We start from the raw sequence: 27,751 nt of genomic DNA, 5'->3' as shown, positions 1-27,751 counted from the left end.
ATAATTATTGAAGACGACGAAGTCGTTTTTTAATATATCTACAAATTACAACAGTTCGATTTTGTAACTTTTTTAAATTATTCATTTTGCTTCATTTTTTACATAATTAAAAACGATATTCACAAAAAATCGTTAAGATAGTAATGAAGGTTTATTCAATAATTTTTTTTTTTTAATTTAAAAATACAAAAAAAAAAACAAATAATTAAAACAATCATAATGGAATAAAAAATATTGCATACTTATTATAAATTAAAATTGATCCACATGAATAACATTGAGTTATCCTCCATTCATTAACAGTATAATACTTTTCTTTTTTTTATTATGTTCAGATGGCGATGTAGTTTTAAATGAATATCGTTTAGGAAATCTTACTTTTTCCACTTTATCTTGTGGAACTAAGTCGTCTAGTACTCATGGTTGGCGAAATACAAGACATTGCTTAAATTAAAGAAAAAAATCTTTTCTACTTTAAATACTTTCTGAGAAATATTTTAAAAGGCTTCAAAACTTTATATTTTTACCATATTTCTTCCATATTTTGTACACATCAATAAAAGTGATTGAGTTGTCAGTTGCATTTTTTTTAATATAGAATATATCATAAAAACGGGCATTTGCAACGACTCTCAAAAAAATATTTCCTAGATTGTGTTTTGAAAGCTTCTAAATTCCAAGCAAAATTTAACAACATCTGTCTTAGTAGTTTATTATTGAACAGTTCTGTCGTTTTTCTTTTAGTCGAAAATTGTACATTTTTTTATAAATCATTTTGTATTACTTATTTTATCATTCAATTATGTGGAGCCTTTGGTGAAATATGTGCACGCAGCAATCAAACTAAGGTAATGCGTGCAAGTCCTTTGTGGCAAAACTTGCACTAAACTTATGTACAAGGAGTGTACATTTGTCGGTGAAAAAATGTTTCATTTAAAATTCATCGTTGTAAAAAACATCCCGAAGCTATATGAAACTTCGTTTAAAAATAAGAACCATATACATTTATAAGAATTTTAAAGCTGGATCAATATTGCTATATCAATTGGAATTAGGAAAAAGTTAGTTAAAAAGAACAACAAAGGTTAGCGACATTTTTTCACCGATTTAGTCGATAAATCACTCGCAAAAAATTCACCATGCATCACTTTCGAGAATTCGGGAATCATGTAGAACCGTTTCTCTTTCTCTGTATTCACTATAAAAATATTCGCTTCTCAATATCTAACAAAGACTCGCACATGAGAAAGCAGCAGTAGAACAGCCAGCAATCCGTGACACGCCAAAGTTATGCACTTGGAAGAGTTGTACCAATTATAGAGACTGATCGGTATGAAGATTATAACGCTGAAAAAAGTACGTTTAATTCGAACAACTGAGGAAGTTTCGAAGTTTTTTTTCTTTCGTATGCATCTAGAGCGATATTTTGTTGTTATATGAGCCGGAGATGTCGAGTGTGCGCTAGATGTGTACGTACAATGATTATATCATTCCGTCGATAATCAAACTAAACTTTATTGTCGACCATGTCTACGTTTATCTTGTAGTAGACATAAGGAAAATAGTCGCTCTGACCAAAGCCCAACCCTGGTATGTCCACGCTCTGCAACACAAACGCACGAAAACGTGCGTGAAAAGAGTCGCCATTGAAAAGACCTCGATCAAACGAATGTTAAACTTACGTCTTGATTGCCACCCGAACCGCCAGCGGTAGCCGAGGAATCGAGATGGGCGTAGAGTTGGTTGAGTACGTCGCGCAAACGCTTTGTGCTCTTCTTGTTGGGGCGCAATAAAATCGCCTGGAAATTGACGGGCAAACCGTATCTCAGCACCGACTCGACAAAGACGCGCAGCGCCTTCACGTGAATCCAGGCGCAGAAGCACTCGCTGAAATTAACCTTCAGCCACCGCACCAACGGACCGAATTGCTTCTTCTTGTCCGTCGCCAGCTTGGTTAATTCATTTTTGCCTGTAAATACAAACAATAATTCAGTTATTTCTGGATGGAAGTGCTATTAGTATGCTTTTATTCATAGTCGAAGGCTTTTTTATTGTGCGTCATCGTGAAAAAATTATTCTTACATCGACCGAAAATATTCATCGATAATGATAAATTTTTGTTTCCAAACGTCGAGAAATAGCTCGAGAAACTTCCATCGTCATTAGTATAATAGTCAGTCGAAACGCAGTGGAAATTTACTCGTTACGAGTGCTCATCCCCATCAGCCTAAAAGAGGTCAGGCATGACGTGCAAACCGAGAAACAATCGATACACGCGCGACAATTTCAAGCTACCCTTCGAGTCAATTGCATTATTTACCAGCTGCGAGGGCTTCCTCGTTGTACTCGAAGTCGCGCACGATGAATTTCTTCTCGCGCGCGTGCAGTTTGAACTCCTCGATGACCTTTTTGAAGAGAGTGACGGTGAACAAGGCGTACTCTTGATCTTGAGTTATCATTTGCGAGCTGCGTGGCACTATCATGTCTGTCAACTTCTCGTACATGGCGTGCCAGTCTTGAATACCAGCTCTGTACCGAAGAAATAAAGGAGAAAAATTATATTTTGTTAATCTAAATGTGATTATTGTGGGAATGACCCATTTACCTGGGTACAATAACGAGGAGCGTGGCAAGATATTCGCTATCTAGAATGAAATGTTCCTTCTTGACAAGATCCGCAAGATTTCTAGTTAGTAGGCTTCCCCTGCGATGGATAAATAGTGATTAATTCTACTTTTCGTTACTTGCGGAGAAACGTGTGGGAGAAGAGCTTTCATGACGATTCGAGGGGGGGGGGGGGGGGTTAATCGTTTTCTTATAATGGACTAAACGTCAGAAGGTGCGAGTATTTTCGAGCGATAAAGAGCTGGAAGAGCTTTGCAGTTACGAGAAACTAGATCCTTCGACGAAAGCAACGTAGCGATGCGGCTGTTCAATCATGGCAATGTTTTGCAATGTTTTCTTTTAGCTGTTCATTCGTACTAGGAATGGTCACAATTTACTCGATGTCCTTGAGGACTTTCTTCCAAAGGCTTGTTTCAGAAATAACCATTTGATAACTATTAATTTAATAATCAAATAACTATTTGACTCCGCGTACGTACCTTCGAATCGGAACGATTGCGTTTGAAATTTGGTTGAAGCACGATATTTTGTTGATCGATAACTTTAAGACGTGAAAAATAACCGTCAATGATTAAAAATGATTTTCAGTCATTTTTCATCGACATTTAACCTCGTAATATTTTCTAGCATTGATCGAAATTAAAGCTCGCTCTATCAGTCCGCTCCCCTATCCCCGAGAAGAGCTCCCTTTTCCCGACAAGCACATCAGTCACTTGATCCTTACGTCTGTTTCTTCTCGAGGTTCTGCAAGCTGCCCTTGAGATTATTGTAAGTAGTGGATTTGGTCTTGAGATCAGCGTCAATCTGACCGACTTGTTTGTTGATGATATCCGCGATATTTCTGAGGGATTGCTTGATCGGATATTTGGCCATGTCCCATTGGAAACGTGTTACGTATGTCGGCAGATCACCTAAAGTAAAACGGAAAAAAAATCGGCTGAATAACGATAAACCATCCTTCGTAACGTCAATTTTCCAACAACAAAAATACTTAATTACGCTTAAAATTCCATTTAAAGTCTTATCGAACTTCAATAGAGAAAAACAAAAAACAAAGGATATAATTTCTCGGATTTTTTTTTCACATCTCTTTCAGAAATATTGCGCGAGCATAAGAAAAAAAACTAAAGAAATAGAATATGAAAAAGTTTCATGCTTTGCTATTATATATTATCGTTCCTCGTATGCAAAATAATATATATTATTACTTAATGTGGCATTAGTAACATCAACTCTCGTCGATGCTTTATGTAGCATAATAATGAATTCTATGTATGAGCGTATATATTAGTGTGTGAGAAAATAAAAGAGTAGGGAATTTTTATCTCAGAACATCAACGAACATGCGTCGCATCACTCTCTGGACAGCTACAATCAAATGTTAATAGTGCCACATAGATATACCGAAAACAAAAATTAAAGAGGGGGGAGGAGAAAGAAATTGCGTGCACTTTGTTGTTGTCGTGAATCAAGCAAAAAACTGGTGGTGGTGTTGTGTATGTCAGATATATATATATATATATATATACATATATATATATAGAAAGGTAGATAGTGAGTGAGAGAGAGAGAAACAAGGACCAATTGTATATCAGTACAAAATAATAAATAAAACGTAAGATACAGATGGTCGGTGCCAAAGAAGATATTTAATGGCGGTGCAGTGAGATTTTATTTTCATCGAAAGCTGCGCAAAAAGCACATCAACGAGCAGTTTGCTGCTGCAGCTGCTGCTGCTTGCTGCAAGCGATTGTTCATGCCAGCTGTTTCAATTGTTCGGGGGCGTTTTTTTTTTTTAGCGGAGCCGTGGAGGAGAATAATAAATTTTCGTCAATTGCGTTGAAAGGACGGCCTTGCTCATATGCACACAATCGCTTTTCTCAAGTGAAGAGAGATTGATTAACTCTGTAATCGTCGTAATGAGTCGAGAGGTGCATGCGAGTATAATAACAAAGTTGCTCTCTTGTGCGTGCAGTGTCCCATTGTATATAATATTATATACCGATCTATTTTTCTTTTTCCTTTTCGCTTGACATTCGTCGATATACATATGTTATTTCTGTTACTGTGACTGTCTGTGTGTTGATGCGTGTGTCAAAGTCACTTTTTATTTTCGAAATTATAAACCAAATACATTTTTTTAACGAAAAGAACTGAAAAATAAAAATTAATTAGAGGGTTACCTGGGAGAGGGGAGGGCGAAATTATATATAGAGCGGCTGCAGAACAGTAAGCGGTGGCGCCAAAAAAAAGACACATTATTGTGTGTATATATTTAATGATATCATATGGTGGTGGGGATGGTGATGGTCGTGAGTTATCAGCAGAGCGGTTTTTTTAGCAGCGTATATATATGTAGGGATATATATATATATATATTTATGTATCGCAACAAAAAGTATATACATAGTTTTTTCTCTAATTTTGTTTATCGGGAAGAAAGTAGATTAAACAAACGGGACCGTGCACTGTGCCACTCACACGATTTTGTTTTTTTCCATCTCATTATCAACAACAAATAAAAGAAAAATATATAGGTCTATAGATGTATATATGTATATATATATCTATGTTAGTATCAATATCAAATACTCAAGGTGCGTGTTTTCATGTCGTCAAAAAAATCATCGTTGTTCGATACATAATATCGACTGTGAAATGTGCGCTGTCAAAAAACTCGGTTATTTATTTATTTGTATATCGGCGATCGATTTTTTTATCGAAGAATAAGCACAGCAGCTCTCTTCGTTCTACACGGTTTTATATAGTATACTGTGTCGACAGACAGATAGTAAAGACAGACAGACAGAAAGAAAAAGAGAGCTACGAGAGGCAGATGAGAGAGAGAGAGAGAGAGAGAGAGAGAGAGAGAGAGAGAGAGAGAGAGAGAGAGAGAGAGAGAGAGTAGAAAGAGAGAGATAGAGAGAGATAGAGAGAGAGAGAGGAAGAAAGAGAGAGAGAGAGAGAGAAGAAAAAGAGCGAGAGATAGATTAGGGTATGTAGGGGGTTCGAGTGGGTAGAAGAGGCGGGCAAGGGGTTGGGGTGGTAGACAGGGAGAAATGAGAGCAAGGATAGTCGTCGACGGTTGAAGGTTGGTTGGTGTGATGGTTGGTCCGGTGGTTGGCATGGTGGGACGGGTACCTGGATTGGGCAGTTTGCCGGTGGCTGTCGGGTCATCCTCTTCGGGCTCATGCTCGTCTTGCTCCTCCTCCGTGTGCTGCCGCTGCGGCGATGGCGTGTCGTGATCGATGCGCCGGCGGCGCCGCCTGGGCCGGCGATGCAGCCGCCTGCGCGGGCGCGACTTGCTGGGCTCGTGCTCGATCGTGGTCTCCTCTGGATCGTGCGGCGAGTCATCTTCGGTGCTGCTGCAGCACGAGGAGGAGCCGGCGTTGCCGCCCGAGGAGGAGCGCGAGGGCGAGCTCGGGCTCGAGGAGCCGCCCGAGGTGCACCAGGCCGAGGGCACCTGGTAGCACGAGTACGACGACGAGTCGGCGCCCTGCGACGACGACGACGACTTCTTTTCGTGGTGATGGCGAGGCCGATCATGGTGGTGAGGCTGATGGCAATGCGAGTGCGGGTGACGATGGTGATGGTGGTGGTGAGACGAGTGGCGATGCTGACGCTGGCTGGGACTGGCGTCCCGCTGCTGATGATGATGATGCTGATGATGGTGGGAAGAGGAGACGGCGGACGAGGAGGAGGAGGGCGGATGCCGATGTTGGTGGTGCTGCTGCTGACCTAGGCACGGCGGCTCCGGGCTGTCGGGCGGTTCGCCGCGGTTCCAGTGGTGCTGGCGTTGGTCCTTGCCGGAGCAGCTCCCCGCCGCCACATGGCCGGGCTTGCACGGCGTCACCGGTGTGTTGGGTGGGGTGTCCGGACCCCCCTCCGTACTCTCGCCTGCCTCGCCGTCCACTGACGTCTGACCTATCGCCCCGCAGCCAGTTACACAGCCCACATCTCCGCAAGCCAACACTCATCTTTCTCTCTCGCACACGCACGCGCGCACGCACTCTCGTCCATTCGCCACAGCTCAGCTTCTCTCGCTTGCATTCTACGCCAACAGCCTAACCACAACGCCGACCAAACGGAAATAATAACAGAACTAAATTCGCTGCGCGGAGTCTGCTCTTAGGCTCTTCTATCAGTGGATCGGAGTACCTGCCACATTGGCTTTCATTTTGTAGGTTGACAGTGTTTGGATTCGGCTACCTAGGAGTCGCGTCTCCTCAGCGCGCAATACCTTTCATCTCAATTTTAGTACATTAACTTTTAAGCTCTAAACCTTAAAACCTAGGTTAGCGAAGTTCAACACAAATTCTTATTTTTTTACAGTCCACTCTGCAATATTAAGCTTGTGTCAATACTCGGATCCTGAGAAGAGACATAGACAACTCCAAAAAAATATAAGCCTAAGTGTTCGAAATGAACATACTCTAAAGAAATAATAATGTTTCAAAACTGCGCGAAAACCAAAGAGCTAATGAAAATAAAAGTCGAATAACAAAATTTGAGGCAAACAGAAACTGCAACCAAGGTTCTTACGATGCAACAAAGAGACCAGCAGAAATGACAAAATCATAAAACAAATCATATATAAGTCGACGATAATATACCGCCACGGTTTAACTGGGATGAAGGATTCAAGGCTTCGGGGGAGTGTCGTATAAAATGAAAAGAAAGAAATCAAGAGAGAAGGGATAGAAAGTAAATGGAAAAACGGAAAAATCAAATGAAAGAAATAAAAGAAAAGAAGGTAGTGAACAAAACCTATATGCAGTGACTAATGTCGGAGCTTGGTGACCACAGTAACCCAAGCAACTCCTTGCGTTGTCATCGTCATCAAAATTTTTCACGTATATGCATTTCGCGTTTTTCAATGACAATGTATGTGCACCCGCGCGCGCGCGGCCCCGTTTGTTCTTTCATCTTACATGTACATCTGAATTCAACAACATTTTCGTTCAAGTAGCACATTGCACATATGCCTAAATATTCAGGTCGTCTCCGCGCGGGTCGTTATCATGTATATTTGTATAATCTGTACCATATAGAGATCATAATAGAGACTTTCTTTTTCTTTGTTAACAATATAGGCAGTGCACGTGTATGAGCGTTTGTTAGTTATATAAAAAACAATCAGTTAGGTACAGGGAGAAGGGGGTTAATGTGGTCGAAATTAAAGATAAAAGCAAGCAAAGCAACATCACAGTTACGTTAAGGGAGGGTTATTCATTCCTTTTTTCAAATTATCGTTTTTCACTTCAATCATTTTTTTTTATAAAATAGAAATATACAAACAAAACAGAAAACAAAGCCATCTAACGTTATACATATATACTCTTTACTCTACACACGGCGTATCCGAAACCTTAAGATTACTCTTTCATGTTCTTCATGGATTCTTTATGCATATTTTTATTCAGAAACAAATCTATTTTCTTAAATTATTATCATTGTAAAGATCATTCATCGGTAATACGCCGCGTATTGGCTTTCAATTAAAATTTTCATTATTTATCAACCGTGAAAACTTGACCTGCATATGCTTGCAAATACAAAGTAATCAATAGTATAGCTTTTACGGCACACGTTTTAGTCAATTGACTCTGTATATAGGACGCATCAAGTGAAAGATTTATTGTATGCTTAATATAGTTGTAGCATTATTCATTTTTAATGTCACATGTTTTTTTCTTTTCCACAAAAATTTTATATGGCTTCGTTGTTCGCGAGAAAATAAAATGAAGAACAAAGATTCGTTACAAAAAAAAAAGAGATAAAAAATTTAGTGATGCTAGCATTCAGCATAGCAGGTGAAATTCTCAAGGGGACATTAGAATTTTTGTTATTAAAAATGAGGCTCGAGTCTAGAGGGTGTTGAGAAAGAGGGATATAAGGGTGTGTAAAATTAAGTAGCCCAACTATTTAACTCATTACCTCCAGAGTAAATTAATGTAAAGTTTACGAAGGAAAATAATTTCAATTACATAGTGTAATTTGTTTTGTGTTGTGTATAGTATAATCTTTGGTGTCGATCTTATTTATACGATTGGTAAAATTCATAATTGCTGGGACATCATACACTAGGAATCAGTTGGTAATTTTTCTGGTTGTTATGAGAGAGTTCAAGACAATTTTATGTATCTCTATTTTATGAATGATAAGTGTATATAACAGGATTTCCTTTCAGTTTACTTCAAGTTTTCATCAGAAACAATGTGTACCATGTCCATGTCATAACTAAGCTCTACATAGCATTCCTAATTCACTAAAAGTACTAATTTTGCTTAAACTCTCTCTGTATCAACAGTTCTTAACTGACTATCAGTTCAAACATACAGACAAAAAGGAGAAGTCAATTTGAAAAAGAAGCATTAGTGTAGAAGAAAATGTACTTACTGTTGTTGGCCATCAGGTTCTCGTGCAGCTTGTCCCTCTGATCTTCTAAAACTTCTCCTAAATAACATGCTACCTTGCGTGTGATCTGCTCGACGTATGCATCGAGCTTACCCAGGTCATCCGAGAGGCCTACCAATTGATCTAACGTACCAACTTTAAGGTCTGGTATATGAAACTTATAGTTGACTGACAATGAATTTTGTTTGGATGTTAGGTTGTTCATTGTATCCCATGTTTGCTGACAGGTCTTGTCACCTGGTGCAGAAATTAGCCAGTACTCAGTCATTATAGCTTGAGTTTATTATGTCTTGCTGTTTCTTAGTTCTGAAACAATAAACAATGGCAACAAAGCCAGTTAATCTAACTGTAAGTTAACACACAAGCTTACTGAAAAATTCCAAAAGTGATCGCAAAGTCTAGCAAAAAATCAATAACCAAATCCACTCCCACAATTTTGTTTCAAGGATAAGTTGTAAACATATTTCACTTACACTGTCTTTCCCACAAACTCGTTTCTGAATATTAGGCGTAAAACAAATAAATTTGCAATATTATCATCGAAGCCATCACAATAAATGTGACTATAAACGAAAAAATTCCCACAGAAATCTTACGTTTTAACGCCGAACGACTCAAAGCTGCTTTTGTTGCTGTCGATATTGACAACTAGCAGACAGAAAACGATCGGTCGAGGCCATTGTAAACAACCACCTGCTCCCAGTTAAAGTATCAGTTCTGACAATATAGTAATCGTATCTGAACTGCGACTGTAGACTTTGAGTCTCCATCTTTGCGCTCTCATCCACTTCGACACCCTCGTCGTGCATCAGCTGGAATCGAACTGGTCAAGTTTGCGCATCGCGCAGTGGTAAAAAAGACGACTGTTCGTTCGATTATTGGATTGCAAAAGAATAGGAACAAAAAAGAAAGACAAGAGAAGAGGGGGTGTGGCAGCGCCTGCGGGCACGCGTCTACACTATCACATAATTCCTCGTGAAATATTACGTAAGCGTATGTCTCCACGTGACCATCGCCACCGCCGCTGCCGCCGCCGCTCCAACGTCGACAGAAAATACGTGTATATGCATATACGGAGGCAACGGGGTGCGGACATACGCGTAATCGCGTGAAATCAATGACTTAAGACGATGCTGCACTGGACAAACCAAGACAGACAGCAATAAAAGACATTGAACGTTGCTGGCAACTGCTGCTGTTGTCACGAGGGCGTCCTTGAAACGCGCGCCACCCCGACGCCAGCAGAACCAGAGAGACGCAGCTACGGGAAAATCAATATCATTCACTCGACTCCATTTTAACGATCAGCCCTGTATCTCTACATACCTATCGCATGTTCGCACACTCGTGTTCACACACACGCGCAGAATAGAAAGGGTTAGGCATGACAGATAAATACAACAGGAATAGTTGATCGATAGGTGGCTTGGGCGTGTATAGAATAATTGCGTGAGGACGGTGGTCACTACGATGATGTATAGAGAGATGAAATGTAGAGTAGGTTGGTTTTAATACCTGGAGAATGGTCGTTGGCAGGCAGGATAGAACGCACGCACGTTGAGGCGAGAACGAGGGGGGTGCTTGTGAAAAGCTTAAGATTTACGTCCTCACTGTGTTGGTTCTTTCAAATTGAATTTTTCTCGAACAAAACCATCTTTCACTTGCAGACTCGCACACACGTAGTTTAAGCAGCTCTTCTCAGAGGCCTCGTCGTATGCTAGCACGCACTCGCTGGCTCAGCCAGTTCCTCTCTCACGTGATAAGAGTGCTGCTGTCTTGCGACCCGCCCGACAACTATGCCTACCTCAGTTGCCAAAACAGCTGACTGCCACACGTTTGCAATACCAACATCTATCTCGCCCATTCACCAATTCTTGTTTTTCCTAATTGCGATAAATTATATCTCTTGCGACTTGACATTGTTCATGGGATTTATCGCAACTCTTTTAAGCGATTGAAAGCGCATTTTCAGGCCCTGAAAATAATTTACGCCTTGAGCTTGGAATTTTTATTTTCTATACAAGTTGGTAGCACTGTTATTGTCAATTATGACGCGTCCGGGTAATGAGGTGCATACTTGGGAACAGAATTTGAATTTCGACTTTATTTTCTGTCGCTAATAAAAACTATCAACCAGGATATTTCCTTCACAAAATCGATTTTTATAATTACATTAATTCATGAGCTATTAGAATCTAGTTATTTCAAAACATGAAACTTTTCCAATTATTAATGATCTCTTTATAGGCGTCCGATCGCGCGAAAGGAACGTCAATATCGAATTCATTAATAATGAATATGAGGACAAAACAATTTTCGCAAATTAAATTAAATTGATTTTTGATTCGTGCCGTTTTGTAAACGCAAAAATAATGCGTGAAAATAATTAAATCGTAAATATGTGTACATATATCGTCACATTTCATCAGTTTTATTTTAGTGTTGACTTGATTATTTGATCATGTTTGCTTGAGCGCTAGATTCATCAAATTTTACAAATTTTAAACTTATATTTAGCTTAGTAATAATACTATTGTCATTGATTTTTATTATTCTTCTGACTGATGTATTATAATAATACACAATTGTGAAAAAATATCTGATGATAATAACCTAAAATGATGGTTATTTATTTAAAATGCAGTAAGGAATTAAAAAGCTAATCGTTCAGAATAATTTATGCATAAAAATTATATTTCCAAATTCCTCGATTATTGAACTAATTAACCTTTGATAGGCTATGAACTTATGACATTATAAGAATTAATTTAGAGAGGAAAATATCTTGTTTAATATTTTTATTAATAAAAGCAAATTAAAATCACAATTCAAATTCTGTCCTTAAATATGCGCTATATTAGCACGTGACGTCACAACTGAAAATGTTACGTCGTGGCGTCGCCATACGTCGTTATTGTGAATCATCACGAACAAAACTTGTAAATTTGCATTTGTTTAGTATTAGTATTTACTGAATTAGTTGGTGGTTGTTTTTGTTGAGTTGTCTTCCATTGTCAGAAGAAAATTCAATAAACTTTTCGCTTTAGAAAGAGAAAAAGAAAGGAGCAATGGGTTGCGATGGTGGTACCATTCCAAGGAGAGACGAGCTGGTTAAAGTTAAAAAGAAACCTGAACAGGTAAAATTTATTTTTATACTACCGGTAAGAACAATTATCATAAAATTTACTTTGGATATTCTAGTTTTCAATCTTTGTTATATGTTTTTTCTCTGTATTCAAAATAAATACTTAGTTTGTAGGTTATATCAAGATATAAGAGTAGTGTCACTGGTATAATTTAATAACTTTACAAATCTAATATTCCATTTATATATTTACAGAAAGATAAAGAAGCTGAATTAGCTTATCGTTGGAGGCATTGCTCCATTCGACAACTTCCACTCCAAGAACCTGTGGTAGCATGTGGACTTGGTCATTTATACAGTAAAGAATCGGTACTTGAAGGTTTACTGGATCGCACTACATTGCCTGAATCAGCACAACATATCAGGAATATGAAAGATATTAAAAATCTCAATCTTACTCCTAATCCTGCTTATGAAGGTGATTCAGCTAAAAATGGTGGCTACGTTGATGATGGAAAGAGTCCATACATTTGTCCAGTAATAGGTTTAGAAATGAATGGAAAATACAAATTTTGTTTCTTGTGGACTTGTGGATGTGTCATGAGTGAACGTGCTCTTAAAGAAATTAAATCTTACGTAAGTGAAACTTTCCATTTTTTTAAGTATTCTTGGTAATGTTAATAATCGTTAAGCAAAATTTACATTACTCTATGCTATTTTCACAGACCTGTCATACTTGCCAACAACCTTACACTGACAAAGATATTGTTGTATTGAATGCTCAAGATGAAGATTTAAAAACCATGGAAGAAAATCTTATTGCTCGTAAAGCGGAAAAAAAATCCAAGAAAAGGGTAAATGGAGCTGCAAGTTCAACTGAAGTTGCAAGTACTAGTACATCCAGTGGAATTAACAAAACAATTAAGCAAGAAGTAAAAGAAATAGCAAGTACATCAAATGGAATAGAAGTACAAAACAAAAAAATCAAAATTGATGGAATAGACTCTGCTAGTTTTTCTAACGAAGTAGATGCAGCTAAAAAGATCAAGAAAGTAAAAGAAGAAAAACCTGTAATTGGTAAGAGTAAACTGAAGAGGCCAGAAGATCCAGCTTATAAAAAGACCAAACAAGACTACAGTGTTGCTCATGATCCTAAATCTTCAGAAGTTTACAAAAGTATATTTACTACTCATAAAACTGCTGCCACACAAGAAAGAGCGCACTGGGTCACATATAATCCATTTTATAATTAGGGAAATTATTTAATAGACCAATTAGTATAAAAATATACTATTTATTTGTAACTATAACGTAGTATTAACAAATTTCTGAAATTCGACAATTTTCAATTTAGTCATCGATTTTTATAATTTAAGACGAATGACAAGATATTTGAAATGGCGTACAACAGCACAGAAGATTAAATTGTTATTTAAATTATTATATTAATTTTTGAAATACAGCTGCACTACAATTGTTGTTTAATGTAATCAGTACATTTTAAACATGCATTCAGTTCGGAAAAATAAAATTCTATTTTTTTTATATACTTGTAAGTAAAGTTATACATAAAAAATATATGTAATATCTCATACTTATCCTAAGGACAGTCATGTAACGTGAGAAAACAAATATCACCAGTATGATTTATTGCAATCATCATTAAAAAATAGCACAAAAAATCATACATCAAAACATTCCTTAGAGAAGTCATAAATTGTAGATAGAATAATCTCTCTTTGAAAGAAGAAACGCAAATCAACACTTAAGCTGTAGGGAAACAGTCACTGAGTTATACGCTAGACATTCTGCTGGTAGCAATGGCCTGTATCGCTCTTTGGAGTCGACTAACAGCTCGATTTCTCCGCGATCGTTTCAACGTACAGCAACACCAACGATTGAATGCTAAACCGATCAGTCCAGTGATAACAATTAAACCTAGAACGTATTTGAAGCGTCCAGTACTCAACCAAGCACTATTGGACTTTTGGTCATTTACTTCATCCTCGGGTAAGACGTTGTAAGGAACTATCGAATCGATTTTCACTCCACCTCCGCGACGGTGATGCCACAAATCCGGATCATGCGATATCGACTCCGCGGCTACGTGGGAACTTCCAACGGACAACAGTTTTTGAGATTTGTATAATATCCTGAAACAATTTATTCATTTTAATTACTCTTTCGACTGATTTATAACTGATATGAAAAAATAGGAAATGAATAATTACACTAGGTCAGTTTCATTTAATGGTTCTGAGTAAGTCATTTTCATAATTGGACACGATGGAAGAGGACGATAATATTTATCCGAACCTGGAGGTTCTAAAACTTTGCTATGCTTGTTTAAATTGCTTCCTTCCATGCGTTTGGGCAGATCCATTGCTTCAAACGACATGAAGTTTTTCTTATTTTTAAGTCGATTTTCCTCTTCTACAAAAACATTTGGTATTTTTCCCGTATTAGCGTATTCCAACAGAGCATCTAACATCCAGAAACAAGCTAAGAAGACATAGTTAAATTAAAGAGTGCAAACTAAAGATGTTAAAAAAAAAGTTAACCGACTAACGTTTGTGCGAATGACTGTCATCAACACAATTTGAATCTCCATATACAGCTATTCTTCCTGCAGTCCTTGGTTTCGTTTCTTTAACTTCATTGTCTTGAGCATCATTTGTTTTATAAAATCCTAAAATCGGTACGAATTGCGAGCTACCTGCTTCAGATTCTGCAAGGAGTTCTTGGCCTTGATCTCGTAAGTCTGCGTGCATAACAAAACCGTCTTTCGGAAAACTGTATAATAAACAAGATTTCAGTTAACAAATTCCAATTATACATTTCCATTCGTTAGCAAAATGACTCCCTTACCGTGCGATAACAGTGCCAGATGAAAAAGTCACTGGGGGATGTTGGCCTAAAGTGAATTGGCCATCTCGAACACTGTCACCAAGAGCGATACCCCAATTTTCGTATATTAAATCGTTCAATGCAGGCACGTTTGCTCCACCAGTGTCAGGTACCCACCACTGTCGAGTATTTTCGTCGTAAAACTTAACTTGTCGCATTACCGTTACGTTGTACCAATCACCAAATAAAACCAAGGATAGTCCTTCCTCTACGTCTTTTTTTAATTTGATAATCTTCAAATCAGTTCAATAATTAATTAATAAAACCCTTATTATTATATAATAAGGGTTTTAAAATTGGCATAAAAAAAATTCACCTCATCAGGGAAAAATTCTTCTTCAGTGTCAACAATTAGCAATGTTCCATAATTACGAGCATTAAAACATGTAAATGGTGTTCCTAATACCTCAACGTAGTACCCTGCATTACGCAAATGTTGATACATGTCTTTGAAATTCGTATGAATGTGATCTCCATTCCAGTCAAGTGGATCGTTTTTGGCTTTCAAATTATCTCGAGGGAAATATCCTGATGGATACCGTAAATTATGATATTGATCCCACAATAACCGTTTGCTAGATTTAATTAAACAAAATGAAGTTATCAGTAACTAAAAACTCAAATGATTCAAAGTATTAACGTACTGGCGAGGAGGCGTAGGAATTATTTTTGCCTTTAATGGTAATTTTACCGTTGAAGTTCTAGGTTCTTTTTCACCATTACTTGGTGGCGATTCTATAGTTAAGCTAATGTGGCCTGAGATTAGATGAAAACGAAATATAAAATTTCTGCACATGTTTTAAGAAATATCATAAATTTATTAATTAGGCTGAATTGAACCTTGAGCGATGCCTTGCCAATCTTTGGATGAATTTGAAACAGTAATAGCGACTGCCAACCAACCAGACCAAGGCCAAAGAATATCACAGTGTGTTAGGGAAACATTGATTCGTTCACCATTTCCATCACGCGTGTAAGGATGCCACGTTAATTTAATAACATGACCAGACACTCCTAATCCATTGATTATTGTTACATTGACTATTGTAGGCATTCCAGTGTAGTATATTGCTTGAGTACAGTATGGCCACATGTATTGACATTCAGTCAAATCAATATAACTAAAAATTATATTATAATTATTTCACAATGAAAAATTCCAAAAATTAGTAAAGTTATTCTATTTTTTACCTTGGACTAAGAGTAGCCATTGGAGTATATGATTGCAAGTATTGGAAAGCACTAACTAAATCTAAACGACCTGCACCTTGCTCAAACATACCAATATTTGGTAATCGTTGAGCAGTTGATAGTAATGCTTGTTTCATACTTGCTGGAGTAATCTAAAAAAATTAGTAATTATTAATTATGAACGCATAATTCAATGTTGAAATAATTTGTTTATATATACCTTATAGTCAAGTGTTGGGGATTGTGTTTCATCAACAAAACCACTTGCCAACAATGCAACAGCTCCAGCAACTACTGGGCTTGCAACTGACGTACCTGATAACGTTCTACATCCAGTTTTAAGAGCTGAGCCATGAACTCCAGATCCATAAATAACAAGATCAGGTTTTACTCTTCCATAACCAGCAGGTAGTTCCCATGTAGTCATACCACGAGATGAAAATTTAGCGATTTGATCTTCCCAATTGATTCCACCAACACCAATTACATCCATTTGGTCAGCAGGGTTATTTAGAGTACTGTAAATTGTAAATTGCAAATAAAAATTACTTCTTATCTTGAAGAAGTAAGTTTAAATGATTTTTTACTCACCCATAAAGTGGCCCATCATTACCAATAGCAGAAACCATTATAACACCATTAGCAGTCAGTTCCCAAACTTTATCAACAAATGGATGATCCATAAAGTCTGGTCCACCAATACTTAGATTTAAAACTATGATTTTGGCTAATATTGCATAATTGAAAGCATCTAAAAACCATGAAGTGTAAGAAACCTGAATGAAATATCAAATATATATATAGTCATTTATCATTGTATATATTTCAAGAATTTGACTGTAATAATAATGATTTGTATATACCTGTGCATTTGTAAATACTCTAAATATATAAAGTTCAGCATCAGGAGCAAACCCTAAACATTCTTTTCCAGAAGAAGCAATAACACCAGCAACAAATGTTCCATGACCAAGGCCATCTTCGAGAGTTTTTTCATTAGTCCAGTTAGTACGTTCTTTTATTTTTTTAAAGTGTGGATGACTTGCAGCTAGTCCAGTATCAAATATTGCTACCTTAATACCCTGACCAGTGACTCCAAGATTCCAGAGAGCTTGCGCTTGTAGTATACCAGTAATTTGTTTAGGTATTGCTCGTAAAAGTTTTTTTGATGTATATCTCTTTGGTTGATGCCAAAATTGATTTCTCTGAAAATAGAATAATTACATGGATAAATTTAAAGTCAAAGTAGATAGTATCACAAAATCTAATAAAAAAATACCTCATTCTGTATTTTTCTCTTAAAATATTTGTATTCTGGAGTATTATCTTCATCATTATCGATATATTTTAATGTTCTTTGAACTAGTTTCTGAGGAGTAATTTTACGAATTAATGGATGGTTAAGTAAAGCATTTAATCCATCTTGTTTATGGATTTCATTGATTTGTATTATATCAAAATCACTTGGGTATTTAGCTGCTATATTATCTCTAGGCAAGATCTTCCAATTGTCTATTGCAGCAGATATAAGAGCTGCCTTGATGTAATTCTCACGAGTCTCCTTTTTATAATACCCTTTGAATGTTATAATATATTCATTGTCGACTACCTTCGAAGAAAACTCAACCTTGATAGTCTGACCTTTAGTTGATGAGTTACAATTATTGACATCGTATTGAAAGTACAATCCCTGATATGGCTTTGATAAATTGCTACTTTTGTTGGAAGCTCTTTGTTTGGATGTAGAATGACTAATTCCAACAATGTTATACAATAGCAGTAAAATGAAAATTGGTATCCAACAACCTCGTGGCTTCATGCTACTGATGAAGCCTTTAAATAACAAGAATGTGAAGAAAAGTTTAAAAATACACTTTTACCAATAAAAATCAATCAACATTTTACTTACTCTTTCATTTCGTATTGGATAACCTACGAATATCCTCTCAGTGAGTCAGAGGAATAGCTCATGCATCAATGATTTTCATGAATTGGTTAGCTATAACTTTCACTAGGGTAAAATATAATTAAAATCACTTTCGAACTTGTACGAGGCATTACAAGTTGCATTTAAGTTACATCAAAATTTTCGGCAAAAATCGCTTGTGTCATAATCACTTAAGGTGGTCTTCAAAATAATAATGAGGAAGTTAGGGTACACGTGTTTATCAGTGCAAAAATTGACTTGTTATATACTACTATATACTGTAGGCAGATCAGACAGGTAACAATCATTGAATGCGCTCGTCTGCAGTTGTACTAATAGTTTATGGTGAACAAAAAGCTATACCTGATCCGATTAAACGTTTAGAACGCATTAATTGGAGAAAAATGCGAATGAACTGAATTACGTAACATTTGGTTTTTTTTTTAACAACAAACATCTGTTGTAATTTTATGTTATTTACGATCTTCGGGTATGTGATGATAAACAACACGTACTGTTACTTATATGCGTTCATTTATAAAATATATCATAGTATATATATATATTGCCTGTATTTCTACGCATGTCAATTAGCCTTATTTTTTTCGAATTTACTCATATTAAACTATACCTGTTACCATAGTGACCAAGTAAATTGTAAACAAATATGGCTTCAAATATCTGAATTCAAGCGGCGCCGTTCATTATCTATAGATGTGAAAACATGTAGTTCATTCTTGTAAATTAAAAGTACAAATTTGATATATACTGACGTTACAGAAGGTAAGTACAAATACATTTAATTCTATATCAATTGTTTTTTTAAATAAAAATTGTAGGCTAGCTAACTTAATGTTATTATTAAGTTATTCACGATAAATAAGAAAAAAGTTACTGACACAGTGGAAAAAATGTAAAATAATAAAAGTACATACATAATACACAAAAGTATGATAATATTAAAACGTTTAATCAATTATTTATGAATAAGGCTATTTTTATTTCAACAGCAGTGCTTTCTTATATGACATACTTTTTGAATGATTTATTATTTGTATCATAAAACTCTATAATACTTGTAATAACATTATTGGAACAAGATCTACATTTCATTTCTGAAATTACTTTGAATGACAGGTACAGTTTAAAAAAATTGTGTAAAAGATTTTCAAATTAATTCAATATCCGAAGCGTTTGTTTTCATTAAAGTTTCAATCACTTTATTCGCTCAATAGTAACATCCAATAATACATAATTTAAACGATATAAACATATTCTAATTATTTTTTACACGACATGATTGTAACTTAATTCAAGATACACTTGGTTGATGGTATCATTCTAAGAGATTTTTTCATTATAATAGGCAACTATTGTGTGATTTATGTTATAGGTCTACAACATTTACTTATTGTAGATTTCTTATAATAATTTACATAAGTGTATCAAGTTCCAATTGATAAACTTGACAATTGGTTTTTATTTTGAAATACTCTTTGAAATAAGATCAACAAGTTGAGCACTTTGAAAAAATGGATGTCGTTGAACAACTAGTTATAGTCATTGTATGATGCATACTGAAATGTTGTAATGAATCAAGTAGTTTGCTATTACGTATTCATTCACACATTTCATCAACATATGTACACAATAATTCTCCAACACAAAAATGAAAATAGATTAAGGCTCCAGCAGGTTATAGGCTATCTTCTACAATATACAATCTTTTATGAACTTCATTTTTTCCACGTGTTTGTCTGGCTGTGCAATGCTATGGTAAGCAGTAGCACCTACAAAGATTATGTGCCACAAGTTTTTTATTAATTTTACATGGCACAAGATTGTTAACTATTGTAAAAGTTATAGTCAAAAATATTAACTTTGTATAGCTATAATTAAATAGCAATTAGTGAAACAGTGAAAAAAGTGGAACTTTAGAAAATGTTCATAATATGTTAGGTAATAAAGTCCATTATATTTAAAATTTGTTAACAAATTATCGAATACATAAATGCCTTGCATATTCGTAGATGAAAATCTCCAATGCGTATTATTTACACAATGTCTTTGATCAGTGTGCAGTATTCAGTTCTTTGTTCATTTTTTTTCAATACTAAAATATTAATGATAATTTGCAAGTTAGTGTGCATTGCGAAATAGAGAACAAATCTCTTGTTTCACACAAGAATGTTCTTCTCGTATACAAAATATACAACAAAAAGAGCTATCGTTTGACAAAATAGTTAACCTATGCAGTTTGATTTTTGAAAATCACTAGGACGACCGGATTTCGAGGCATATTGCACATGAGTGAGCTTGGACCAAAGATTGTTTGTTTTTATTACAATTAGTAATGTTACATTTGCCCCCATGCAATAACACCTCCAGACTTTCGTGTTACCAAAAATGCGCTTCGATAATTCTCTTAATAATTACATAAAAAATCTAATTCTATTGACTCTTGAGTTCTTTGCCAATACTGTACGATACCATTTTGTTCCAGTCGATTTTTGTTCGCATAACCGGCAACTGCCTACGCAGTGCCTTGAAAGTCGTGTCTGACATATTTTGATAATTCTCGGATATTGCAGTTTGATAGTCATTCTCAGACTCTTGAACAATGCGTATTAACTCCTTCACTGTTTGCTTCTCTGTTGATATTGTTAAAGTTTCCTTTACCTCTTTACTACTAACTAATTGAACATTTCCATCTTCGTAATAGTGAACCTGCACTTTCAGGCTTCCTTTTAATTCAGCAACACCTGAGCTTGTACTAAAATTCACAGACCACACTGAACGCCAACGTCCATTCCAATAATTTTTTGGTTGAAACTGATGATCTTCTATACAAGCTGTTAGAGTAATGTTGTCTGTAATGAAAACCATCTATTGAATAATCATGTCCATTGCACCTCTTTTAACATAAACATTTGAATGTACCTCCTTGACTTTTACCAAAAACAGAGCAGGAACCGTGTCTGTAATGGCTCTGTGTGTAAGCCAATATCTCCTCTTGCAACGCAGACCTCCATGGTTCAGCAGTGATATCAGGCTCATAGGCCTCGTACTCAGTGGCTTCTTTTCTCAGATGATCATATTTGAAACTCTGCTTACTTCGTGAGTCGTAAAACCTCTGGTTCCCCAGGTCGTTGTACTCTGTGATAAGGACTGGATACTCGCTGCCCTCAATCTGTACCAAAACAATTAAAAGTTTAGCTAGGGTTGCTATGAATGAAAAAGGGTAAAGCGAGAATCAAAAGCAAAATTGTGCCATCTGTGCAAGACCTGACTCATAATGACAGCTTGGCATGCGATCGTCAAGATAGATTCCACGCAAGCAGACACCGACGCACTCACCATCCGTAGCCGAACTAACGTCCAACGAAAGCAGCGAAAACTCAATGCACTTTGTTATTTCACTCACGTTTTCTTTTTTCGGAAAAGGTAAACGGGGCTGAGGTCGACGCGCGCTCAGAGCACGAGAGGGAGAGAGATAGAGAACGATTACCTTAACGGGCATGAGCTGGTCCTTGTTGTAAAGTGCGAAAGCACTGGAAGCGCCTTCTTTGAGCAAATTATCGTTGTTGAGGAGCGCCCGTACATCGTTGAACACCTCGTTGAATTCACCAGGGGGCGAGTGCAAAATAAAGTTCGAGACTATACGGACTTTCTCCTGGTCGAGGAGCACCTCGCCGTCCGCCGCCATCTTGCCACTAATGCCACTGCCACGGTGCCGCTATACTTTGAAATACATTCTTCTTCTATGAGAATGGAGAAGTGTGTGCGTGTGTGTGTGTGTGTATGCGTGTGCGCATTCGTTTGTACATATAAGCTGGCGCTCGAACTGAGCGCGCCCTATGAATGCTGCACGGCATCGATGCGTCATTTAGCGCGCTAACTAATCTCGCGATGACGGTGCTATGCTATACTCTCGATAATTGAGGACGCATTGTTAATTTCGCAAAATGGGCGAACGAGTGCAACTTGCCTTCTTCCGTTCTTTTAAATTTTGGGTCATCGTTATTCATCAATTCGGAAACACCACTCCCCGGAGAATGGAACGTTGATGCCTAACTTGTCTTTCTTATCATAAGATGCGCTGCAATTGGCATTATTAATAAGAAAAAAATGTCATTAAAGATAACATTTAACTGTTGTGGATTTTCGCAGGACTGATTTGCAGCCATGGCCAATTGCTCGGACCGGGAGCGCGAGTGCTCATCGTTCGCCGACACCTGCCGCTGCGGTATATTATATTTCATAACTGATTTTAATAAAGCTCTACCCGCGCGCCGAGCACTCTTTTGAAAAAAGCAGACGAAAAACGCAGCAGTTTGGCAGCGACGATCCGTATCACGGCTCCCATTGTTTTGGTTCTGTTCAGAGAAATCAGCGACGGACGAGACGCGCGAACGTCTGGTGGTGAGCCGTCTGGATCGCTACGAGCTGGAGGATCGTCACTTGCGCGTGCTCGAGGAGCTGAGCTCGGCGAAGAAGCTAGCGAACGAGCAGTCGGACAAGATCAAACGATTGGCGACCAAGCTGATGCGTTTCGGCGCCAACCCGCGAGCCTGCGGCCTCGACGATCAAGATCGAGTCGCGCTTTTGGAATCGGAGAACTGCAAGGTTGGTGTTTTTCTCGGCTAAATCGGTTTCTCCTCACCTTGTCAATGACCACGACGATGTTTTGCCGCGCGCGCGCACACACACAAGCTGAGGGACAAGGTGTGCGCTCTGAGGAATCAGCTGGTTAATCGAAAAATCTTCGGGCGCTCGCCGTCGCGTGGGCGTAAGCAGCCGCTCGGCTATAGTTCGGGTGCCAAGTACGTATACCCTATCTGATATTTCGCGATCATCGTAGCTGACTCGGCATCCCTTGCTGGACTAATGTCTCTTTGTCTCAGCACTTGTCGCAGCGAAAACAGTCGACTGAAAACTAGCTCGTGCCAGTGTCTCAACGCGCCGTTCACCAATGACGAGCAAAATCAGGCGATCAAGCTGCAGGTACTCCACTTGGTCGACTCATTCGCGCCATTCGATATTTACTATTGAACCGCCTTCCTCAGCAGTTGGAGGTTGAAAAGAAAGCGATGCAACTGCGCATCGAGCAATTGGAGCTGGAGTTTGCGAGCTGCGCGTCGGGCAACCGAAGGGAAAAAGTGGCGGAGAATGTCGAGTACATTCGAATTTTGCGACAGATGAAACGTCAAAACGAGAAACTCGATGCTGCTCAGGCCGCTAATGAGATGCTCAGCCAGCAGATAGGCCAGATGAAGAGTCAGCTCGAGGAGTCTCGCAAGTACGAATATTCAAGGGCGACGCCCTTGTTTTCGCGTCTTTTCTATTCGATGCACAGTCATAAAAGGTGTATCTTATCTCACAGCAATAACCAGCAATTAAGTGCAGTCCTGGAGTGCGAGCGCAAGCAATTCGCCGACCTCGATGACAACGCGTCGAAATATAAAAATTCCCAGAGCGATCTGCGCGAGAAGAACGAGCGTATCTCCGATCTGTCCAACGAAGTGGACATCCTAAAGCAGCACAATCACGAGCTGCTGGATCTCAGTTCCAAGTTCGGTCGAGTGGAGCAGGAAAACGTCGAGCTCAAGCGCAGGTTGTCCGAGCAATCCGTCGACCAACAGAGCTTGAAGGACGAGTTGGACAAGGAAAAGGCAAATATGCAGGCGCTCGAGGCGGCGAACGAGCAATTGTTGGCCAAAGTCAACGGGCTGCAGAAGAGTCTCGACGTTATGAGCATACAATTGATGGTGAGAGCGACTGCCATTGTTCGCTTCGTCGCGCGGTACCAATTTCTACTTTGCACACATTAGCTTGATAGTCGAAGCTCGCAATGTTTCGCTTGTCGCGTGTCACGTGTCAAATATAAAATTGGCAAGAAAATACATTCTCGGGCTATTTATCATCGTGAACGCGCGCGCAGAAGTGGCAAAGCTTGCCTCCCGCGATGAGAATAGACAGCGACCGTCGTGTATACGAAAGCCATCGACCAAACTCCCTTGCATTAGCAGTCGCAAGCGAATTTCCCGGGAGCGATCCGTCAATTTGTTGTTTAAAAGCAGTCCACGAACGTTTGCTTCTCAGGGTCAAAACGAAAGGAGCGCGGCGTCGCAGCGAACTCCGAAAGCGTCGAGAGGCTCCCAGACTGCCAGCAATGAGCTGTCGATAACGCCTTCGCAAGAGAGCGTGCAAGCTTGCAACAACTGTTGCGGCATTCCGATGCGTAAGAAGCCAGCGGCAGTAGCTGACAAAGGTATCCAAGTGTGCGGAGATCAACAGCAGTCGACGAGCAAATCGACGCAGACCGATAGTGCCAAATCGCGGGAGAGCTGCGATAACAATAAAGCCAAATTTCAGCTGTCCCGAGGCCATAGCAGTAACTCGCTGTCTCGCGAGAATATGCTGCGACTATTGGAGCAAGTGCAGATCGGCTCGCCGATGGAGACACAGCCAGTGGCGATGATGAGGCCTGTTTCCAATCTCGAGGCCGTTTTATTCGGCGACTCGTGACGAACGTACCTCGTGTACATAGCCACTGTTAGGCATTCTACGCGTGTGGATAACTGAATATTTTGTATTACGTTTTATATTTAGCCTTTAGCCCTCCCTCCTCCCTGACTCTTTTGGATGCGATCGCGTATAGTTGGCGGAAATCGCATACGCACAGCCGAGTGCAAGTGATTTTGTAATAGCACCCGAATTAATAATCAAATGTCCGTGTAATACCAAAGTCATTCTTTATAGATCTATCCGAGTCCCCGAAGTGCTTCCAAAAAAATACAAGGGAACGATAGTTAGTTAAGCTCTCTCTCTCTGTCTCTGTCTCTCTGTCTCTGTCTCTGTCTCTGTCTCTGTCTCTGTCTCTGTCTCGAAGAATCAATGGTTTCGATCGGTAGAGCGAAGATGGATAATCGCTGTTAGTCCTTGACTGCGTATACCGTACGAATTAACGAAATAACTCGCAAAGTACAAATGTTCAATCGACATTGTGATCACTAAAAATACATATCCAAAGAATGTGTTCAGCACGTTTGCCAATTCGCAATTTGCAAAATCGAAGGCGATATTTCATCGATCCTTTCTAGCGAGTTTGCTTATATACCTTAGCCGCGTACAGACTTTTTGTACATAGTTAGAGAAGATAATTTTGTGCAATTGCCAATCACGGCGATTTATCGTTCTGCTTTAACATTTTAATTAACCTAATTTGTAGCGACACTTTTGTAATAATTCTAGTATGTAAGATTACCTTTTCTAATGTAGTTTATTACTATTCCCGAACAATAAAATAATACGTAACCGAGCGATATTGTTTATTGCTTTTGATTCGGCATCGGCGTGTCGTTTTTCCAGTTCCGAGATGTCGCGCAACCGGGCAACGATTCGGATGTGCGCGAAAAAACAGGTCGAACGAAAATCTCGCGGCGTGACCTCATGAAAAAAAAAAAAGCAATTGACGCGCTTACTAACTCCCACGCGCGACAAGCTCGAAAATAGAGCTTCTTGTCTTCCGTTATCGTAGTTTTCCGAGAAGATACACTTTCGCTCAAGCCCGACGGCCTGTCGGAACGGTTTGACAGTCGTAGTGTCGCTTCATTCGTCTTCTGTTTACGCTCCGCCTCGTTTTAGATTGGTTATGCGAAATGCCAACTGCGCGTGGGTCGCTTCGCTCTTCGGGATCGGATAATATGATTTTCACGTAAATTCTCTGGGCTGGTTCGGGCGCGTCCGTTGAGTCGTCTCGATCGTCCGCGAGTGCATATCGTTGCTCCTGTAGCTCCCGCTTACCGCGCTGCAACTCCTCGGCCTTGGTCGCGGTCGGCCGCGTGAGAATGCAGCCGCACAACAAGGCGAGCGTGTAATAGCCGCCGAACCTGCGACGAAAAGTCACGAGTCAAGTGCGCGAATCGAGCGGATCGTCGAGCGAGCCGTACAATTGCAAGTTCATCCCGAGATCGTCTGGCCGACGGCAACCACGGCAAACCAGAGAACAAGAAGAGAGTCGACGATCGCCGCAGTCCTAAAAAGGGCATAGTGACAAAACACACTCTGCGCGCTATACAATCATGTCACGCACTCATCGTCGCCTCTCTACGCAAATAATCGCGCCGGCATGATTCGGAATTGGCAGCGTTCCAAATATCGATGACAATTATCGATCGTTAAAAAGCGAAGACGAAAAAAGGTGCGATTCTATTGTGCCTGTCTCGTTCGTTGGTCGTCTGGAACACATCGCGATCGTATATATTCTTAGGTCCAGCTGCTGCTCCGTCGGCGTGCGGCCGTAAATATAGCCGCGGACAAGGCGGAGAAAATTTGACTATCGATCGTGCGCGCTCGACGCACGGGAGAGAGCGGCGCGGCGGCCGAATATAAATGCGCGCGCGCGCGAGAGCGTGCGGACGTGCGATCGGCGCCGATCGTACGGCGCTGGGAGGGCGGGGAGGGAGGGGGGGCGAGCACGGCACGGTGGGTCGGTGCGGTGCCGCCGCGGCCAAGCAGCGAGAAGCCGCAGGAGAGAGCTTGCGAAGGGGCCTAGTCTCTAGATAGCCGCGTGTCAGCGCGGATAGATCGGATTACGCTGCGCGCGAAACGTCTCTTCTACTGCGACCAGTCTCTCGGGCGCGTATACGTTTATCGACGCGGATCGCCGGCAGCGCGATTCTCCGTGAGAAATATATAGATGACCCATTTGACTGGCACACTTACCGAGGCTCCCCGCGCGCGGCTCAAGGTCGTCGTCTGGCGCGCGCACCCGCCTTTATTTTTTCTTGCCGGCTCGCGGCCGTCAGTTCTCCGTGGAAACGCGGGTGCGCCGCAAGGGTCGTCGGTTGGGCTCGCGCGCGCGCGCGCGCGTACCAGGTGCCCACCGCGGGACCAGGCGAAAAACGCGCAGATATACGCGTCGCACGCGCAATGCGGCCAGCCAATTCGTCAACCAATCCTGCAACTTGGCCAGCCGACTGCGAGCTTTAATTATAGACGGCGCGAGTTCTCTTCCCGATCAACGCAGACGCGCACCAGCGAAGTTTGAACCGAACCTCCGTTCCTCTGCACCTCTTCGTTTCTCTCTTGTCCTCGCCGTTCGAGGCATCGCACCCGTGTTATTTTTTATTTTCTCCGCGCGTTCTCCGCGAAATCGAACGTGGCCGCGCAGTGAGCCATTCGCGAGTGATTTGCGCTGTCGTGCCGTTGTCAACGCGAATTCGGAGTGCCTGTCACGGGGACGCGCGAGAGCTTTCGGAGCGCTCGCGAGTCCGATCGCGAGCTTGCGTAAGCCGTCGCGGCGGCTCGTTGAGAATTTTTGAAATCGCCGAGTCGCTCGCGGCGTCGCTCGTCGATAAATTACCACCGGTTTCGAGAGACCGCGCGGGATAAAAATAAGACGGTCCTGCGCGAAGGGAGCTCGGTTTGATTGCTCTTAGATGGCAGCACTGCTCTCCAAAATTTCGAATTCGGGCGAAAGCTCGAACGCGATAAACTAGCAGCAATCGAACTGTTGGATAGTTCCAGTGATCGCTTCGTTGTATTTTCAGAGTAATAATGAGCAGATAGCACAATGGCTCAGAGGTTTACGAAAC

The 27,751-nt window shown here is 39.7% G+C and overlaps 5 protein-coding genes across 11 annotated transcripts; 2 read left to right on the top strand and 3 right to left on the bottom strand.

Moving 5' to 3' along the window:
• Positions 1–35: 35 nt before the first annotated feature.
• LOC131673728 (V-type proton ATPase subunit C) lies at positions 36–10,826 on the bottom strand. Of its 3 annotated transcripts, XM_058951963.1 has the most exons (9): positions 9,639–10,167; positions 9,516–9,539; positions 9,025–9,348; positions 5,767–6,549; positions 3,350–3,536; positions 2,606–2,704; positions 2,321–2,529; positions 1,683–1,969; positions 36–1,603 (listed from the first exon to the last, which is right to left on the bottom strand). In XM_058951963.1, exons 3-9 carry the CDS (start codon positions 9,308–9,310, stop codon positions 1,508–1,510), a joined length of 1,947 nt encoding a protein of 648 aa, XP_058807946.1. In that variant the 5' UTR covers positions 9,311–9,348; positions 9,516–9,539; positions 9,639–10,167; the 3' UTR covers positions 36–1,507. The 3 variants fall into 3 exon arrangements, with proteins under 3 accessions (XP_058807946.1, XP_058807947.1, XP_058807945.1); XM_058951964.1 differs by lacking the exon at positions 9,516–9,539 and having other exon boundaries at positions 9,639–10,166; XM_058951962.1 differs by lacking the exons at positions 9,516–9,539; positions 9,639–10,167 and adding an exon at positions 10,558–10,826 and having other exon boundaries at positions 38–1,603.
• Positions 10,827–11,942: 1,116 nt separating this feature from the next.
• Positions 11,943–13,890, top strand: LOC131673730 (replication termination factor 2). Its single transcript, XM_058951966.1, has 3 exons — positions 11,943–12,179; positions 12,383–12,763; positions 12,853–13,890. The coding sequence occupies exons 1-3, from the start codon at positions 12,111–12,113 to the stop codon at positions 13,378–13,380; spliced, it is 978 nt and encodes a 325-aa protein (XP_058807949.1). The 5' UTR covers positions 11,943–12,110; the 3' UTR covers positions 13,381–13,890.
• Positions 13,891–13,912: 22 nt separating this feature from the next.
• On the bottom strand, positions 13,913–18,641 carry LOC131673727 (membrane-bound transcription factor site-1 protease). Its single transcript, XM_058951960.1, has 13 exons — positions 18,135–18,641; positions 17,505–18,058; positions 17,089–17,430; positions 16,817–17,001; positions 16,446–16,743; positions 16,226–16,377; positions 15,875–16,155; positions 15,679–15,790; positions 15,351–15,609; positions 14,996–15,267; positions 14,697–14,920; positions 14,359–14,629; positions 13,913–14,280 (listed from the first exon to the last, which is right to left on the bottom strand). The coding sequence occupies exons 2-13, from the start codon at positions 18,042–18,044 to the stop codon at positions 13,920–13,922; spliced, it is 3,297 nt and encodes a 1,098-aa protein (XP_058807943.1). The 5' UTR covers positions 18,045–18,058; positions 18,135–18,641; the 3' UTR covers positions 13,913–13,919.
• Positions 18,642–18,844: 203 nt separating this feature from the next.
• Positions 18,845–25,468, top strand: LOC131673711 (protein fantom-like). 4 transcript variants are annotated; one of them, XM_058951936.1, is made up of 8 exons: positions 18,845–18,935; positions 22,323–22,398; positions 22,537–22,778; positions 22,866–22,975; positions 23,057–23,156; positions 23,219–23,451; positions 23,536–23,920; positions 24,255–25,468. In XM_058951936.1, exons 2-8 carry the CDS (start codon positions 22,338–22,340, stop codon positions 24,678–24,680), a joined length of 1,557 nt encoding a protein of 518 aa, XP_058807919.1. In that variant the 5' UTR covers positions 18,845–18,935; positions 22,323–22,337; the 3' UTR covers positions 24,681–25,468. The 4 variants fall into 4 exon arrangements, with proteins under 4 accessions (XP_058807919.1, XP_058807921.1, XP_058807920.1 ...); XM_058951938.1 differs by lacking the exon at positions 18,845–18,935 and having other exon boundaries at positions 22,274–22,398; positions 24,255–24,423; positions 24,528–24,656; XM_058951937.1 differs by lacking the exon at positions 18,845–18,935 and having other exon boundaries at positions 22,274–22,398; positions 23,222–23,451.
• LOC131673712 (F-actin-capping protein subunit alpha) lies at positions 19,220–21,928 on the bottom strand. Of its 2 annotated transcripts, none has more exons than XM_058951940.1 (3): positions 21,438–21,582; positions 21,093–21,342; positions 19,220–21,022 (listed from the first exon to the last, which is right to left on the bottom strand). In XM_058951940.1, the coding sequence occupies exons 1-3, from the start codon at positions 21,510–21,512 to the stop codon at positions 20,604–20,606; spliced, it is 744 nt and encodes a 247-aa protein (XP_058807923.1). In that variant the 5' UTR covers positions 21,513–21,582; the 3' UTR covers positions 19,220–20,603. The 2 variants fall into 2 exon arrangements, with proteins under 2 accessions (XP_058807923.1, XP_058807922.1); XM_058951939.1 differs by lacking the exon at positions 21,438–21,582 and adding an exon at positions 21,661–21,928 and having other exon boundaries at positions 19,225–21,022.
• Positions 25,469–27,751: the final 2,283 nt, after the last annotated feature.

This window comes from Phymastichus coffea, unplaced genomic scaffold (assembly GCF_024137745.1).
Source record: "Phymastichus coffea isolate CEN01 unplaced genomic scaffold, Cenicafe_Pcof_1.1 PCOF00192, whole genome shotgun sequence".
Lineage (NCBI taxonomy): Eukaryota > Metazoa > Arthropoda > Insecta > Hymenoptera > Eulophidae > Phymastichus > Phymastichus coffea.
Note: the sequence above shows the minus strand (reverse complement) of the source record. Positions and strands in the feature narration are given on the sequence as shown.

What these genes read in the sequence shown, in the direction of transcription:
- LOC131673712 (XM_058951939.1), bottom strand. Translation starts at nt 21,858, where the DNA reads ATGGCGGCGGACGGCGAGGTGCTCCTCGACCAGGAGAAAGTCCGTATA. An exon ending in ACCAGCTCATGCCCGTTAAG is followed by an intron (nt 21,343 to 21,660) that starts GTAATCGTTCTC and finishes GTTTTGGTACAG; the next exon opens with ATTGAGGGCAGCGAGTATCC. An exon ending in TTTTGGTAAAAGTCAAGGAG is followed by an intron (nt 21,023 to 21,092) that starts GTACATTCAAAT and finishes TTTTCATTACAG; the next exon opens with ACAACATTACTCTAACAGCT.
- LOC131673730 (XM_058951966.1), top strand. Translation starts at nt 12,111, where the DNA reads ATGGGTTGCGATGGTGGTACCATTCCAAGGAGAGACGAGCTGGTTAAA. An exon ending in TTAAAAAGAAACCTGAACAG is followed by an intron (nt 12,180 to 12,382) that starts GTAAAATTTATT and finishes ATATATTTACAG; the next exon opens with AAAGATAAAGAAGCTGAATT. An exon ending in TTAAAGAAATTAAATCTTAC is followed by an intron (nt 12,764 to 12,852) that starts GTAAGTGAAACT and finishes CTATTTTCACAG; the next exon opens with ACCTGTCATACTTGCCAACA.
- LOC131673711 (XM_058951936.1), top strand. Translation starts at nt 22,338, where the DNA reads ATGGCCAATTGCTCGGACCGGGAGCGCGAGTGCTCATCGTTCGCCGAC. An exon ending in CGCCGACACCTGCCGCTGCG is followed by an intron (nt 22,399 to 22,536) that starts GTATATTATATT and finishes GGTTCTGTTCAG; the next exon opens with AGAAATCAGCGACGGACGAG. An exon ending in GGCTATAGTTCGGGTGCCAA is followed by an intron (nt 22,976 to 23,056) that starts GTACGTATACCC and finishes TCTTTGTCTCAG; the next exon opens with CACTTGTCGCAGCGAAAACA.
- LOC131673728 (XM_058951962.1), bottom strand. Translation starts at nt 9,310, where the DNA reads ATGACTGAGTACTGGCTAATTTCTGCACCAGGTGACAAGACCTGTCAG. An exon ending in CTCCTCGTTATTGTACCCAG is followed by an intron (nt 2,530 to 2,605) that starts GTAAATGGGTCA and finishes TCTTCGGTACAG; the next exon opens with AGCTGGTATTCAAGACTGGC. An exon ending in GTTCGGGTGGCAATCAAGAC is followed by an intron (nt 1,604 to 1,682) that starts GTAAGTTTAACA and finishes TTTGTGTTGCAG; the next exon opens with AGCGTGGACATACCAGGGTT.
- LOC131673727 (XM_058951960.1), bottom strand. Translation starts at nt 18,044, where the DNA reads ATGAAGCCACGAGGTTGTTGGATACCAATTTTCATTTTACTGCTATTG. An exon ending in ATGGCTACTCTTAGTCCAAG is followed by an intron (nt 16,156 to 16,225) that starts GTAAAAAATAGA and finishes TATAATTTTTAG; the next exon opens with TTATATTGATTTGACTGAAT. An exon ending in TCTGGCACTGTTATCGCACG is followed by an intron (nt 14,921 to 14,995) that starts GTAAGGGAGTCA and finishes TTTATTATACAG; the next exon opens with TTTTCCGAAAGACGGTTTTG.